This window comes from Boleophthalmus pectinirostris, unplaced genomic scaffold (assembly GCF_026225935.1).
Source record: "Boleophthalmus pectinirostris isolate CB_2022bp ecotype Guang Dong unplaced genomic scaffold, ASM2622593v1 HiC_scaffold_12, whole genome shotgun sequence".
NCBI lineage: Eukaryota > Metazoa > Chordata > Actinopteri > Gobiiformes > Gobiidae > Boleophthalmus > Boleophthalmus pectinirostris.
This window is the reverse complement of record NW_026571018.1, coordinates 31,027,333-31,044,871: the sequence shown is the minus strand read 5'-3', so window position 1 is coordinate 31,044,871 and position 17,539 is coordinate 31,027,333. Positions and strand designations below refer to the sequence as shown.

Genomic DNA, 17,539 nt, shown 5'->3' with positions numbered 1-17,539 from the left:
GTTGGTTCAAGTGCTGTTTCTGTCCTGGTTTAATGTTGGCTTAGTTCTGGTTTAGTCTTGGTTTAATGCAGATACTATCCAGGTTCAGTCCAGGTGCAGTCCTGGTTTAGTCTTGGTTTAGTTCTGGTTTAGTGTAATCATGGTTCAATCCTGGTTTAATCTTGGTTTAGTTTTAATTTAGCCCTCGTTCATCCTGGTTCAGCACTGGTTTAATTTTGGTTCAGTCCTGGTTTAGTCCTGGTTTAGATCTGGTTTAATTCTGGTTTTAGTGTAACCCTGGATCAGTCCTGGTTCAGTGATGATTTAATCCTGGTTTAGTCTTTGTTTAATGCAGATAAAATCCGGGTTCTGTCCTGGTTCAGTCCTGGTTTAGTCCTGGTTTAGTCTAGGTTTAGTCCAGGTTTAGTCCAGGTTTAGTCCTGGTTTAGTCCTGGTTTAGTCCTGGTTTTAGTGTAGCCCTGGATTAGTCCTGGTTCTGTCCTGATTTAATCCTTGTTTAGTTTTGGTTTAATGTGGATACAATCCGGGTTCTGTCCTGGTTTCAGTCCTGTCAGTCTGGTTCTGGTTTAGTCCTGGTTTAGTCCTGGTTTAGTCCAGGTTTAGTCCTGGTTTAGTCCTGGTTTAGTCCTGGTTTAGTCCTGGTTTAGTCCTGGTTTTAGTGTAGCCCTGGATTAGTCCTGGTTCTGTCCTGATTTAATCCTAGTTTAGTTTTGGTTTAATGTGGATACAATCCGGGTTCAGTCCTGGTTCAGTCCTGGTTCAGTCCTGGTTTAGACCTAGTTTTAGTGTAGTCGTGGTTCAATCCCGGTTTAATCTTGGTTCAATCTTAATGCAGCCCTGGTTTAGTCCTGGTTGAAGTCCTGGTTCAATTCTGGTTTAAACTTTGTTCAGTCCTGGTTCAGTCCTGGTTCAGAACTAGTTAAGTCCTGGTTTAATGGTGGAGCAGTCTGGATTCAGTCCTATTTTAGTCTTGATCTAGGCCTGGTTTGAGTGTAGTACTGGTTCAGTCCTGGTTCACCCCTGGTTTAATCCTGATTTAATCCTGGCTCTTAATGGTCCTAATCATCTGGCTTTAGCCCTGGTTCAGTCCTGGTTCAGTTCTGCTGTAGTCCTTCTTCACATCTACTTTAAAACATACAGGTAATGTTCTGGTCTAATACTTTTATGCTCCAACGTGTATGATAGTCCATTTTCCTTTATATCTCTGTATCTATATTGGCCCAGCTCTGGTTAAGCCTTTTGTTCCATCCAACAGATCAGTGTGTGGATGCAAAACAACTTTCTCCAGCTAAACTCTGACAAGACTGAAGTCATAGTGTTTGGTCCACAGAAACAAAGGGACAGTGTCAGCAGTCACCTCCAGTCTCTCTCTCTAAAACCTTCAAATCAGGCAAGAAATCTAGGGGTAATAATGGACTCAGACTTGAACTTTAACAGCCACATCAAATCAATAACATCTGCAGCCTTTTACCATCTAAAAAACATAGCAAAAATCAAAGGTTTACTGTCTAAATCAGACTTGGAGAAACTTATCCATGCGTTTGTCTCCAGTAGGTTAGATACTGTAATGTTCTGCTCACTGGTCTCTCCAAACGAGCTGTGAGACGCTGCAGAACATCCAGAACATCCAGAATGCTGCAGCTCGGGTCCTTACTCGAACTAGGAAGTACGAGCACATAAGTCCTGTGCTCAGGTCTCTGCACTGGCTTCCTGTGCCTCAGAGACTTTAAAGCAGCTCTGCTTGTACAAGTCTCTCCAAGGCCGAGCACCAAAGTCCATCTGTGACATGTTAGTGCCATATGAACCATCTCGCACTCTGAGGAGCTCAGGGACCGGCCTCCTGCTGGTGCCCAGAGTCACGACTAAACAAGGGGAGTCAGCGTTTCAGGTTCCTGCAGCTAAAACCTGGAACAGTCTTCCTGAACATGTGAGACAGACTCTTCTGTGACGCTGTTTAAATCCAGGCTCAAAACATTTCTGTTTAACTGTGCATATCACTGAAAGGTTTTCATTCTGCACTCTTCTCTCCAATTTATGTCTCTCTTTTTTAATTTTAATCCTTATGATTATTTATGTTTTGATTTGTTTTTATTATGATTTTAATGTATTTCTTATTCTGTAAAGCACTTTGAATTACTTTGTGTACGAATTGTGCTATACAAATAAACTTGCCTTGCCTTTGTTGTCTTTTTTAAGCTTTATTTTCTCTTCCGAGGTTCTTGGTGTGAAACATTCTAAAATGACTGCTTTTGGAGACAAGGGGAGCACTCTGTACACCTTTCAACCTCTTTGCTCTTTCCTGTTATTCAGCTCAAGGTAAACAGCCTCAGCAGGGATGTGGTACAGCGCTGCAGGACTAAACCAAGCTACCAAATCGGCAAAGATGGATTTTCACACCTCACTTCCAAACACACGCATAAGGACACACACACGGAACACAAAGGCTTCTTCCTTTTAAAAATCAATATTGCGCGTTCTCCAGATAGCCCCAGGTTGAAGGTGTGTTTTTTAGGAGCAGGCTGTTGTGCATCGGTCACGTTCAGGTGTATTTTTATCTCCACCAAAGCATGGGGTTCAATGGGAGACACAGATTTTTACAGCAAAACATAGGAAGGAATCAGGCTGTTTGGCGGTGAGTGACAAAAAAGTATTGTAGATAAATCTGTGTATCATCTGTTCATTCGTTTTTCGATATGAAACCAAAAATAAGAACATGAAAAAACAACAGTTTTCTTCATTATTTGTCTCCAAAACCAAACTGAAAAAATTGATAACGATTGAGACCAGGACTTAGACAGGGACCGGGACTGAGACCGGGACCAGACTGGGACCGAGACTGGAACCAGACCGGAATTGAAAACAGTTTTGTCCTAGTTTAGTTCTGTTCGGCATCTCAATTTAACTCATGGAAACGGGAAACAGCTGTTATCTGTTTTTTCCATTATTCATTTAAACACAAAATCAAAAACTGAAAGTAACAAATCGTTATCTGTTTTTTCTTTTTGTTTTCTGTTTTTTTTTTTCAATTTCAGTTTTGGAGACGAATAATGAAGAAAATAGTTATTTTATTGTTTTCTTATTTTTGGTTTTATTTTGAAAAACGAATGACACACGGATTTATATAACTTAATAAAAGTGAAATCTGATATGGATTTCAAAAGTATTCTTGTTTGTGTCGATTAGTTCATATGTCAGTCTTCTCTCAAATGTTGCACAATGTGCACTCTGAACAGACTATGATAATCTGAACTTGAGCATGATGAATAGGTGAGCAGAAAAAATTATAAATCTCTTGGTATTATAAGAAAAGTTTGTACATTTCTGGACTCAAAATCTATCACATCTATCTGTCACATCAAGAGCTCAGTTTTGATACGATACAGGGGCTGTAAATTCTGGAGCCAGTTTTCACATCTGGTTAGTGACGGCAGATCAGAAACGTTATTTAAACATAGTTTGAGGAAATGTTTGATATTTCATGATAATGTTTGATAATCATTCAATTGTGGATGTTTCATTGTATTTTAACCCATGTTTGAATCAAATGACTTTAATCCAAGGTGTGTGAATGTTTTGTTTTTTGTTTTTTTCTAGTTTTTTTCATGCACAGCGATACTGTTCAATTCTTAATATATTCATAAGGTGGACACTTTAATATAAGTGCTTTCGTTTTTTTTTTTGTTTTTTTTTGCCTCTTCCGGCACCTACTTTTTAATCTAGTGTGTTTGTTTTAAATTGTTATGTTATATATGTGCAAAATAAATAAATAAATAAATACATTTAATACATTTTTTAAGGTGCAATACTTGTTTGATAGAGTTGGCTCCTAACTTAACTTAATTTCTTTCATAAAATAGATTCTGAATCTCAACAGGACCTTCGAGTTAAATAAAGGTAGCATAAAACAAATCAATCAATCAATTAAAAAAGAAAAAGAAAATCGCAATTAGATTTTTTTCCACCAAAGTTGTGCAGCTCTAGTAGTAGTAGTAGTAGCAGAAGTAGTAGTGGTAGAGATAAGTCAACTTTTAATTACAAATCAGAGCTTTTCACCACGTTAGCCATTTAATCACCTGTTGTATTTGGAGTGATTCGTGCATGTTTGAGTAATCTTTAATCACTTATTTTCAAGACGCCATTTTGCTAATCAACCACTGACATAAGACCACTGTTCTGTACTTCCTTCCTTCTCCAAATTTAATCTCTTAATCTGTGATACACGTAGGATTTGGCAGGGTTGTGTAGTCATTTTGGTGCAAATGTCAGCTCCCGTTGGGCACTGCAGTTTTCTAAAATAGACTGGTTTCTTTTATGACGTGGTTTTGGAGTATTTCGAGTTAAAATGCCCAAATTCTAATGCAATAATCCAGGTGTGCCATAGATTGTAACGTGGAATCAAAATCAAGTGTTGTCTTTATTTAGCACTACAACATACACATACATCAATGGCATTTGTGTTTTGCTTCCAGCTCTCCTTCATAAATTTACCCAGCACACATATGGGAAAGAACTGAAAAGCTCCATGGACAAAAGCACTGATTGCGTATAGAAGTCAAGGCTATTTTATCTCCTTCATTTTCTATAGCCTTCCACCAATCCTTGAGTTATTATTGATCTACAGGCAGAGGATGCTATTGTGTGTCACGTGGAGAGTAGGGCTTCTCCTGTGGGGCCGGTCTGTAACACAACGCTATAAGGCTGCTGGTCTTTTAATACAAGGTCCTATATTGTGTGAAATCTTCTATCATCTTTTAGCGATGGTATAATGATGTTACCTCATTAAAAACATACCTGCGGTTGTGCTTTTTGTGTTTTCATTCACATATGTTCGAGTAATCCTGCATTATTAGTCAAGTTATTTTTTTTATTTAACAGCTACTTTTTACCTTATGTTTTGTAGAGATTGGCAATTCCAGGGCTGAAATGATCCAAATGATTCTAGTGAAAGTGTATAGAGTTTAAAAACACAGTGGAGCACTTCCTGTATGACCAGATTTGCGTGTTAAACATGTGCAATACTTGGTGGAATACTTGGTCCAAGTACTTGGTCCAACACTTGGTCCAACACTTGGTCCAACACTTGGTCCAACACTTGGTCCAACACTTGGTCCAACACTTGGTCCGTCAGTCTGCCCCAGGGCAGCTGTGGCTACAATAGTAGTTTACCACCACTGAGTGTGGAGTGACTGAATAATGAACTGTAAAGCGCTTTGGGTATCTTGAAAGGCGCTATATATATGCAATGCAATCAATCAATCAATCAATACTTGGTCAATTATTTGGTGCAACACTTGGTCAATTACTTCATTAATTACTTGGTCCAATACTTGGTCCAACACTCGGTCAGTTACTTGGTTAATTAGTTGGTGCAATACTTGGTCAATTACTTTGTTAATTACTTGGTCCAATACTTGGTCAATTACTCGGCCCAACACTCGGCCCAGTACAGTACTCGGCCCAGTACTCGGCCCAGTACTCGGCCCAGTACTCGGCCCAGTACTCGGCCCAGTACTCGGCCCAGTACTCGGCACAGTACTCGGCACAATACTCGGCACAATACTCGGCACAATACTCGGCACAATACTCGGCAAAATACTTGACCTGCAGTTGTGTTTTGTTTCATTCACACATGTTTGAGTAATCCTGCATTATTAGTCAAGTTATTTTTAAGGTAACAGCTACATTTTACCTTTTGTTTAGTAGAGATTGGCAATTCCAGTGCTGAAATGATCTAAATGATTGTAGTCAAGGTGCATGGAGTTTAAAAACACAGTGAAGCGCCTCCTGTATGACCAGATTTGTGTGTTAAACATGTGTGACTGGAACAAAACTCAACTCTGGGTGTGTGTTTGCATGGGAAAACAGCAGAAAGGAGAAGTGAATGCGTGAATTATAGCTGACAATTTGATATTTTTGGTATTTATATGTAAAAAAAAGCAGATTAAACTCATGGTTCACACGTTTAATCAGTCTCTCTATAAATACTTTGTTTCCTTGTGCTTTTTTTCCTGTATAAATAGTTGTTTTTGCATGAACATCAGTGAATTTATAGTCTTGTGAGTACAGTTTGGATCAGATACATGAAGTTACTAAATAGTTTTGGAGAGGTTTTCCATACTCCCTTTTTAGTAATCGATCTTTAGTCAAACAAGAATTTCTTTAGTCAACAACAGCCCTACAAAACTAGAGTAAGCGTGGATACTACACAACACAGAGGATCTGAAGTCCCTTTAATATCGAGGACTGCTAATTAGGATGCAGAGGTGGGCCAGGAGGATCTCTCATGTGGTTTAAGTGTTATTTATACAAGCTGGAGTAATAATTAATGACAATAATAAGGTTTCAGTGTTACATATGGCTTTTATACTACAGAGAGTGTGTCTGCGTCAGGCAATTTCTTTTTCTGGGATTACACGGGGAGAGCCTGTGTCGAGTAGGTCTTATCACTGATTACAGATCTTTACACAGGGAGTGATTATCCCAGCCCAGGGGGAGGAAGGAGCTATAACCTCAGTGTCGCTCGGGATGGCCTCAGGGATTGATGTGACCCTGCGCTGTGCACGTGTTACACTCAGGTTACACAAGGACTGGTACATTACTGACTCGTAGTGCACGGCATTACACAAAATTACACAGAGAGTTACACACAGGTTACACACAAAGGCAGAGTACTGACTTGTTGATGACGAGGTCCGGGGCGAAGCACAGCATGCTGCCGTTACACTGCTCGTACGACCTCCAGCCCAAACTGAAGGACATTAGGAAGAGCCACGAGCACTGCAGCAGCGTCATCTGGTCATCCAGGTGCAGGTTACGGAAGCCTGGGGGGGACAAACACAGTGCGTGGTTAGAGGGAAATCATTACCAAATAATATAAAACAATGGATTTTGTAAGGGGCGCTATAACTTTTCTGGAGCATGGCATTAAATCTATCCTGACTCCATTTCTATTAAATTATACTTGTTTTCACTGCATATTTCAGGTAAAGCAATAACATCTCCATGGAAACAAGGCGGCATGTGACAGCCCCCCAAAAGACTGTAAGACTGCATAGTGCACCTTTAAATGGTACTTACTGAAAAAGAAATGGAAAAAACAAGAATGTTGAATATTTTTTTTGTTGAATATCAAGTACAGTTGCAGTAGTATTTTTGATAAGCAGCACAACTCACAACAATTAAAGTGTAGATAACAAGCAAGGGTGTGCAAAAATATTGAAAAATCAATATATCGTATCGTTTAATGTGATGATACAGTATCAATATTGTGGGCTGCTGTATTGATATATATCGCTAAGAGTATTTTTAGCTATATTTTACAAAATTATTTTGTTACAGCGCTACAGTTTTGTTGTTTGTTTAGAGCAAGGAAACTCATTTATGCAACACACTTGACCTTTTCACTGTTTTGATGATTAAAATGTTTGTGTTTCATATTAACATGAACAGAAGTGGTTTAACAAAGACTTTTAGTATCACAGCCATGATTTAGCTTTTATTTTTATTGAACCGTATCGAATCGATTTGAAATATATCGTATTGAATCGAAAGCTCACTGTATCGAGGTATGTATTGTATCCTGGCCTATATATCGAGGTATGTATTGTATCGTGACCTATATATCGAGGTATGTATTGTATCGTGACCTATATATCGAGGTATGTATTGTATCGTGACCTATATATCGAGGTATGTATTGTATCGTGACCTATATATCGAGGTATGTATTGTATCGTGACCTATATATCGAGGTATGTATTGTATCAGCAATTTCTTAATGATACCCAGCCCTAGTACCAAGTGAGTAAGTATTGTACTGCACCAAAAACAACAAGCACAAATACTTTTACTTAGACTAGAGATATTTTTGCTATATTTGACTGAAGACTGATGTGCTACAAATACAAGATCCTGGTAAATTCATTCATAATTCCTCTTGTATTCTTTTTTGTGGCTGAAGTAAGGTCAAAAGAAAAAAAAAAAGAATAGCAAAACAAACAAAACAGACTCAAGAAGATCACGCAGAGTGGTTAAATGCAGAGTACAGATACAGATACAGGTTACAGAGAGAGGAGGGGGTAACATTTTCCTAAGGTTATGTTTACAGTGAAACGAATCACTGTATCGCCGTATCGGAAACGATTTGCGTCCAGACACGTTGTTTCTATGTCCTCAAGCCTTCCCTATCCACACAGCTTTGCACATATTTGTTTATGTTTTACAGAAATGAAACTTAAAACCACATGGCACATTTGCATAAACTAAGCGCTCAAAAAGACAGCTCGCTCCTTGTGCCCCGACGCGGACCCAACTCAGAGGAATATAAGTGTTCTTTCTCTGACAGAGGGGTGTTCTGCTAATGGTGAGTCTGTTCTCTGCAAGTAGTTCTAGCTCCACTGTTTGTCTATGGTTTGTTTACACTGTTTTCCACAATAGTGTCACATGACCAATGTCACGAAACCAGCGAATCAGGAAGGCACAAATCACAGTGACATGGTCCAATAAGGACGCAACTAGAGCTCCTAGGTCAGAGCATCAATGTTTTCAGGCGTCCACACAGCGCCGGATCAGATCTGTACTCAGATGAATTCGTCGGAGCTGGCGGCACCAGATCCTTTTCCATCAGACTAGTGTGGACGAACACTACATCTGCAATGAAAAGGACTCGAATATGTACTAGTGTGGATGGGGCCTAATACAAACTGAATTGGAGCCAGATTTGATGGAGCCGGAAGCGCACTCATGCTCACACAGTCTCGTAACAACACTAGGCTAAAATCAATAAAACTGCACTTCCCAAACAAAACCAGGTTTGAAAAATAAACTAAACATTACCCCCAAATCGCCACGCAGGAACGCAGTTATAAAACCAGCTTGTTACGTAAAAAGTGCACAATAATGACTAAAAGCTCTCTGTCACCCATGCTTAAACCGATGCCCAAATTGTGCTGTCATTGTTTCAGCACATTAGCAGAGCGCATTAGCACTCGCCTTTAGCTTCCACTGCGCGCTGTTATGTAAGGCCCTTTTCCTGTGGAGAAGCGGGGCCCTCACCAGAGCTTTGGCAGGCATCCAGGCATCAAACGTGGCCTGATTTAACCCCCAGTCCAATGCGGCGAAATCAAAAGGAACAGGCAGGTTCTCACAGGGGAAGTATGATCTCTCTCTGTACCATAACAGACTGGTTCAATTACAATGACTTAAGAGGGGTAAAAAAAAGAGTTACGGCGATTAGTGAGTCATGAGTCTTTGTTCACATGATTATAAGGCTCATACTAACATGCTTTAGATTCCTGGACTCGCTGCGTTTATGTAATAAGAAAAAGTCCAGACGTGTACCGATATGGTTAACAAATATGTAATATGATGAGGATGCTGAAAAGTAGGGATGTAACAATATCCAAATCTCATGGTACGATATTATCACAGTGTGCATCTCAATGTACGATATATACGCTGGTATTTTGGAGAGGCTAACAGAATTGCAGATTTGGCTTTTAAAATACCGTATTTTTTGGACTATAAGGGACACTTAAAATCCTTTAATTTTCTCAAAAATCTACAGCACCCTTTATTATCCGGTGCACCTTATGTATTAATTCTGGTTGTGTTTACTGACCTTGAACTGATGTTATGTGGTACAAAGCGCTCAAAAATCTGTCACAATGTTTAAATACGACTTTGGTAAACTACAAAGCCGCACCGCTTGATGGATTGTCGGAGCATTACAGCTACCGTTGTCAGGAGTCTCGCGAAGTAATCCACATTCACCAAGACAGGGAGGCAATGCCGGGTGAGTTACGTCACGATCTGCCGGTGGACCGTGGATAGCTGGGGTAAGGTATCGGTCTCAAGTGTCGCCTGAGCTTTCACGAAAGCTGAAGTCATTACTGAACAGCTAAGTAACAGTGACGAGACTGACTCGGATAATGACGTGCATGTGTGATGCTGAAATCGCCAAACTGTTAAACTCAGACACTGAAGATGAAGATGGATGGATTTCATGGATTTGTGGAAGAGGAATGAATTGAAAAAATGAGTGTATTGTTTTGTATTTTATGTGTTACAACTGAACAATGTTGAGAGTTACTGTGAATGAGTTGAATAAAGTTTGACTTAACTGACAGTTTTGTTTCACGTAATGTGCCTTATAATCTGGTGCGCCTCATGTATGAAAGTAGACAAGAGAATTGAACATTACTGATTTTGTGCCTTATAATCCAGGTGTGCCTTATAGTCAGAAAAATACGGTACCTCGACCAAGACTTTGGGGCGAGTCATAACACCAACAATTCTGATATAAAAGATAATTCTTCATTTTTTCTGGACTGAAGTGGATTATGTTCAGTGACATTCCCCATCTTTAATACCAGTTTCTACAAAAAAATTAAAAATAAATAAAATAAATAAATAAAAACTAAGCAATGAGACTTGCAATTCGATATATTGTGATGGCCCACGGTATTATTGTGAGACTTTTGCCGATACAATACCATGATATTTAACTGTTTCATCCCTACAATAAAGTAGTGCAACATTGGAGTCTTTGGTACAAAACAGTTATGGAATATCTGTGGAGACATTGCTGTGAGCCTCTTTTTGGACAGTTGATGTCTTCCTTATTCTGTAAAGCACTTTGAATGACTTCGTGTACAAATTGCGCTGTACAAATAAACTTGCCTTGCCTTGCAGTTGAATGAAAGTACAAAGGATGCAGATGGCCTGTTTGGTCTGTGTGTACAAGAGGGGCAGGAGAAAGTCAAACTTCAAAGTCAAAGAAACCACACAGACCACAACTATAGAAAGTTGAAGACGTTCTGCCCCGATTTAACCCTTTTAAAGGTTCTATATTACGCTAAGTTGACTCCTGTGAGCTTTAAGCCATGTTATAATGCTATTACCTCACCAAAAACATATCTGGAGATGTGTTTTTGCGCTGTTCCACCCTGTGATGTCAAGCAGTGGTTGTTTTTAGCTACATTTTACCTTTGGCTCAGTAGAGATAGGCTATTCCAGCTCTGAAATCATCCAAATGATTCTGTGAAGGTGTATGGAGATTCCTGTATTACCACATGAGATCACAAGGTGGAAGAGAGTGCCAGTTTGAGGGAAGAAAATCTCAGAAAATCAAAAAAAAAAAAACGCCCTTTAAATATGTGTATAATTGTTCAAATCCAGACTCATAACTGTTCTGTCTAGTGTGCAAGTGACAGGATTTCATCTGTAACCTCCTATAATTTTATAATAATGATTTGTTTTATATTTACTAATGATTCCTGCAGCTTAGCACATGGTTTGAGTGGATTCACCAAATTATAATGATTATTCCATTCTTCAGCAATCAAGTAAACCATAGTGGTGTCAAAGTTTCCCACTGGGACAGACTGTATATTAGGGATGTAACAATAACCGAAATATCACGATACAGTATCATCTCACAATAATATCCTGGGCTGTCACAATATATCGTCACACGTTCCTTTGCTTAAACTCATGGTTTTACAGTAGCAACAGCTTATAAACATAGGGAACTACATGTCCCATCATTCATTTCAGTGCAGAAAACATAAAGAAATATGTTTCTGACTTGATTTTTTAGGACTATGATGCAAATAATTAGCACCAAAATCTAGTCAAGGTATTTTAAAAGCAAAAAAAGTGTCCTATCTCCAATTCTATTAGCCTCTTCAAAATATCGTACCGTGAAATGCATATCGTGACAATATTGTACCGCGAGATTTGGATATTGTTACATTACTACTGTATATATAAATGGACATAGCTTAGGAAGTAAGCATGGGTACAAATTGTCTCCTTCAAGTTCTGGTTACAGTTCACTTTCTATTGAACCTTCCCTCTCTGTAATTGCTGCTGTGAGCTCTAAATGATCTTGGTGTTTTTATTTCACCACTTTGTCCCTAGGCATTAATAACCGACAAATCCGGTGCCTGCTTTCCACAAGGTTGCTTCCGTTACAAATACACGTTGGCCTGCAGCACCGGGTTTGGTTTTATGCTTGGATTTCCAAATATGGTACCTGATTGCAGATTAACCGCTATAACTGCTACCCTTGATAAGCTTCATTTGGTTACAACCGAATGCTGAATGGATGACGCAACGCTCAAATCCACTGGGAAAAAACTGAAGAAAATTCATGGCACACTTTGAACTTTCTTGTGTACTTTCTCAGTGCTTTACAAATAAACTTTGCCTTGTCCCAAAGTATATAATCTCTGACTTTAACGGAAACACATTAACTTGCAGTATTTTGGACAATATCATGCGTGACAAATTAGCCCAGTGTCCTCGAGTGTAGTACAGGGCAGTCATGATGTCTACACTTTTGATGAATGATTATAGAAATACACATGCACATCACGCTCTTCTTATCAAAACTGATTCAGTCCCGCTCACTGCATACCACATAAAACACAATGAAAACTGTATATACAAGATGTACTGCAGACTCAAAAGCCTGTGACGACTCAAGGGTATTTCCAGGCTGCTGTTAGTGTCTAGGCCTTTCATGATAATTACTACATCTTATTGTTCAATATATGAAAGCTGAACTATTTTTTGGGGTCAGTATTTATCGTTTGTACATTTTTTTTTTGCTCTACTGGGACATGTATGGTTATTTTTTGGATCTATGATACGATTTAACTGTAAAAGTTTGAAGACATAACTTGCTGTTTATTCATGACAGTGTTTTTCATGTTTTGTTTTTTTTTGTAAATATTGTAAAATTGTGGTTTAAAGGTGGTTTAAAGGTAGCTTGATCATCAGCCAGTTTCACTTCGTCGAAACCGTCTGACCTCGCAGCATTAGGATCCGCTCGCTCGACGGTAGGCGGGTACTTTTTTTATTTAACCATTCACTGCTATTTGGTCGTGAGGTTACATCATCCTGTAGGAAGAAGGGCAATAACGTCTTTCCCCTTGGATAAAATTCACCAAACATTCTCTTTGTTCCGACTTTAAATCCTCGATCTCGGGAATCGTTGCCAACACAGAATGTCTGGCTTCGTCTACATCCATCTCGAGCGCTTTGTTTACTGTTGTATCACCAAAGGGACCCAGACAAGCACTTGAGTTTAACATTATGCCTTCACAGCTCTACACTGATTGGCCTGTGCGTGGTCTACAACTTCCAGGGTTCTTTCAAACCATCTAGTGTATTCCGATTCCTGACCTAGTCGCCTGACTAGTTTAAAGGTGCACTGTGAAGCTTTTCTGGTGGAGGGTCCGTCAAACGCTTTTCTCCATGGACATGTTATAGCTTTGTCTGGGATATTTCACAGTACGGCATCAAACCTTTCTATCTTCATGGAGACCAAACCGGACCAAATTACAGGTCAGATTTGTGGGAGGGCGACCCTGCTCACGGTCAGAATGTCTGTCTTTCTAGGTATCGATCAAAAGTTTTAGAACACCCTAATTTTTCCAATTATTTATTGCAATTCAAGTCGTGCATGTCCAATGAAGAGCTTGAAATGGTAAAAAGGTAAGAACTGAACAGTCAGAGGTTAAAAAAGTCCAAGCTCTGCCAAAACTACCTCAGGAAAAAAAGAATAAGATGGTAAACTTGAAAACATGGAGTGTCCAGCACAGTCTTCAGACTTAAACCCCATTCAGCTGGTTTGGGATGAACTGGACAGAAGAGTGAAAGCCAAGCAACCTACAAGTGCCACACATTTATGGGAACTTCTGCAACAGACTTGGGAGGAACTTTATGAAGAATATTTGATTTTATTGTAAAAAGAATGAGCCACGAGTGTGTTCAGCTGTTATATCTGCCAAAGGTGGACACTTTCTTGAATCAAAAGTTTAGAATGTGTTTTGGTCAACAGTAAGCCATAAAAAACTGAAAAAAGTGTGGTGTTCTAAAACTTTTGACTGGTAGTATATTTATGAGCTATAACACTACCTGTAATTGAATACATGTAAGGTAGAGCTGTTTAATGTGATACTGTTGAATATTCCGGGCAAAGCAATGATGTATCCATAGAAACAAGCAGGTGACAGACCCTCCACCAAAAAGTTACATAGTGAACCTTTAAATTAGCTCCAATATTATCGTTTATAGTTTATATTTACTTCACAAATATATCATACTTCAAAATGTGTGATGTTGACAGGCCTAGTAGAGTCCAGTGTAGAATTACCTTAATAATTTAACCAACATGTGGAGTGCATTATAAATAGCTAAGTATGAATAATTAGCACCACATTACTTTTCATGTACATGCTCTCTCATCTGAAGCCTCTGTATATTTGATGGTAATGGTTTCAAGGTTTCATTTGAGTCATCAGAATGGAATAACTGTCATCAGGACGTCTAATGTGAGTTGGTGCAGAGATGATAAAAATGACCTTTAAGTAATGCGGTTTTAAATATAGGCACCTCACTCACACATGGTTAATGGATAAAAGATCAGTTATTCCACATGGGTTACTTGAGAAGAATGGAAATAGTTTTGCATGCGATGTATATTTCTGTAAAAGTATGTTTACTCCTTCTACAGTTAGTATTTGTACTACTAGCACTTCCAAAACTGCTACTTCCTATCATACAATACATGTTTAAGACTTAATTTTATTCTCCTTGATAAACACGTGATTCAAATATCTATCAGAATTATTGCTGTATTTTTAATTTTTTTTATAATGTCATTTATTAGGACTATTCATTGTACATAACTTAAAGGTGCAGGATGTAATGTTCTGGCAGTGACACATAACCTGCATGGTTCCAATGAAACAGAAAGTTCAACTCAAACTGTACTTTGGAAATATTCTCCATGGAAATATGTTTTACACCATACTGTGGAAGATTGTAGTCAAAGGAACAACATTTCCATGGGAACAAGCAGGAGGAAGCCAGGTTTGTGGAGATGGAAGCCTGCTGAGAGTAAGGATGCATGTATGCCACATTTCAGAGTGCAATAAACTCAACCAAATTGAAAAAAAGAAGAAAAACTATTCATTTTTTGTCAAGTTTCTGGCTAGAAAGTTACATATTTTGGCAGTTATCTTTAGTGTTGTCATGGTCACATTTTTTTTCTATAGCCTGATTCATCACTTGGTTTCACTTCGTGGAAACCGTCTGACCTTGCAGCATTAAGATGATGAAGGCGGGTACTTTTAAAAAAAAAAATTCTACCAATCACTGCTATTTGGTCATGATGTATGTAATGCGCCAAATCCCGTAGGAAGAAGGACAATAACGTACGTCTTTCCCCTTAATAAAATTCACCAAACATTCTCTTTGTTTCAGCTTTAAATCCTCGATCTCGGGAATCATTTGCCAATACAGAATGTATGTCTTTGTCTACATCCATCTCGACCGCTTTGTTTACTGTTGTGCTGTATCACAAAAGGGACCCAGTCGTGGCTTCACAGCTCTTCACTGATTGGTCGGTGTGCAGTCTACAACTTCCGGGGTTCTTGCAAACGGTCTAGTGTATTCTGACTCCTGACCTGGTCACTGGAGAGAAATGAAATTGAACAGAGGCACTAGGTGGAGCCAGCCTGGCTATATAAGAGCTGCCATGACAAGTGAATTCCTAAAGTTCTCATAGACTATATAAACAAGTGGACTAAGTAAGTGTGACATCATCCATAGCAAAATAAAAATATCAGGATCGTGTAGAGTGGGTTAATATAAGGCTGTTCAATGAATTGAATTTTGATTGCGATTTCAATTTGTGTGTCAAACAATCAAAACTCATAATCGAGTTGAAAAGATTTAGCTTCACAAAGTTTATTTTGGGATATTTTTTATATAAATAAGTATATTTATTTCATTTTTTTTAAATATAGAGAACAGTTTGTAGAACAGCTGAATATATAGTTTATTTTGGATACATTTTAGTTTTTCTATGCCTTATTTCATGTTCAAAGTAAAGTTTATTCATTTTTATTCATTTTATACATCACAAAACTGCTTGCTCTAAGGTTCATATTTGTAGTCTACATTTATTTTTATTTGCGTATTATCAATAACATTGTTTTGTTTTGTTTTTTTAAGAGAGAGAGAAATGCTGAATAAACGCATTGTGTAACTAAAAAATAATCTAAAATAATAATAATTTTTTTTTTTTTCCATAATGGTGAAGCCCTAGGTTAATGCGAACATTTTAAGATCAAAATGGTGAGGCTCACTGCACTAGTTACAGAGAAAGGGGTGACAATTTTTCAATGTAAAGCGAACTGGAGCTAGAGTCAGTGGAGTCAGAAGCGCGCCCATGATCACCTCCTATTTGTCCGTACAGTGGCTATGGCTCTTATGTAATCTTTTGTGCTCTTACCTGGCAGGGACTTGGCCCACTTGACTGCAGAGATGACCTGCTGCCCGCCCAGCCTGTTGAGTGTGGTCATGAGGCGGGACGAGGTGTCGGGCACGGTGCTGTCGTAGCCTGAGTAGATGATCTCAGGCTCGATGGCCTTCAGCACAGACAGCATGGTAGGCACCAGCTGGGACAGGCCCATGGGGATGATGGGAACCGGCATGTGAGGTGTGTGGTCCTGGGACGGCCGGGGCGGGTTGATTCTCTTCATCAGCTTCTTGTTTTTTCTCGCTACGAAAAGAGAAGAAGACGAGATGGTTTCATTATTATTGTTTAAAGGGCCTATATTATGTTTTTTTTTATGTTATAATGTCATTTCCACATCAAAAACATACCTGGAGTTGTGTTTTGTTTCATTTAACACACAAACTCTGCATAGTTAAGCTGAGTTCTCAAAGGGAAAACACTCAGTTCCACCTTGTGATGTCATGTGGTAATGCTCCATTTTGTTTTTTGAATTTGCATACACCTTCACTTGAATCATTTGGTTGATTTTTGTCCTGGAATTGTCAATCTCTACTAAACTAAAGGTAACTGTTAACTACCATTACATGACATCACAAGGTGGAACAGAGCATTTTGAGACAGACTAATAAAAGGGTTACTCCAAAACATGTGTAAATGAAACAAACCACAACTCCAGATATGTTTTTGAGATTGTAACAACATTATAACATGGGTTAAAGCTCAAAAATTCAATTTTGCATAATATAGCACCATTAAACAATACATAGATAGGATAAAAAATTGACCTTTCCCAATATTTTTTTTTAGAATTGTCTTGATGTTTAAGGCCACATGTTAATATGAAAGAAATTACTATAATTTTGATGTTGAAAATGATGTTGTGTTTTTGTAAAGTGGTACTGAAATTGTTATTGAGCGAACACACCCGTAGACTATCAAGTGCATTATGGGTAAATTGCAAAGTCACATTATTCCTTTTCTGTGATTGCCTGAAGGATGAACAATTTTGAAAAACATAATAATTGTGATTTTTCTAACAAGCATTGAGAATAGATTTGCATTTAAAGGGCCCATATTATGTTATTTTCTGATCTATGTTATAATTTTCCTCATTAAAAACATGCCGGGAGTTGTGTTTTATTTCATTCACATTTTTAAACACACACACCTTGAATATTTAGGCTGAGTTCTTCTCTCATATAGAAAACACTCTCTTTCACTGTT

General features: G+C 38.5%; 1 protein-coding gene across 3 annotated transcripts in view; it reads right to left on the bottom strand.

The window, feature by feature from the left end:
- The window catches only part of LOC110153966 (glucocorticoid receptor-like), a 166,915-nt gene that overhangs the window by 17,537 nt on the left and 131,839 nt on the right, over positions 1-17,539 (bottom strand). For all 3 annotated transcript variants that reach the window (XM_020917896.2, XM_055148659.1, XM_055148658.1), the window contains 2 exons: positions 16,310-16,579; positions 6,677-6,821 (listed from right to left, as the gene is read on the bottom strand). In XM_020917896.2, coding sequence (XP_020773555.1) covers positions 6,677-6,821; positions 16,310-16,579 — 415 coding nt within the window. The remainder of the gene's footprint in view (positions 1-6,676; positions 6,822-16,309; positions 16,580-17,539) is intronic.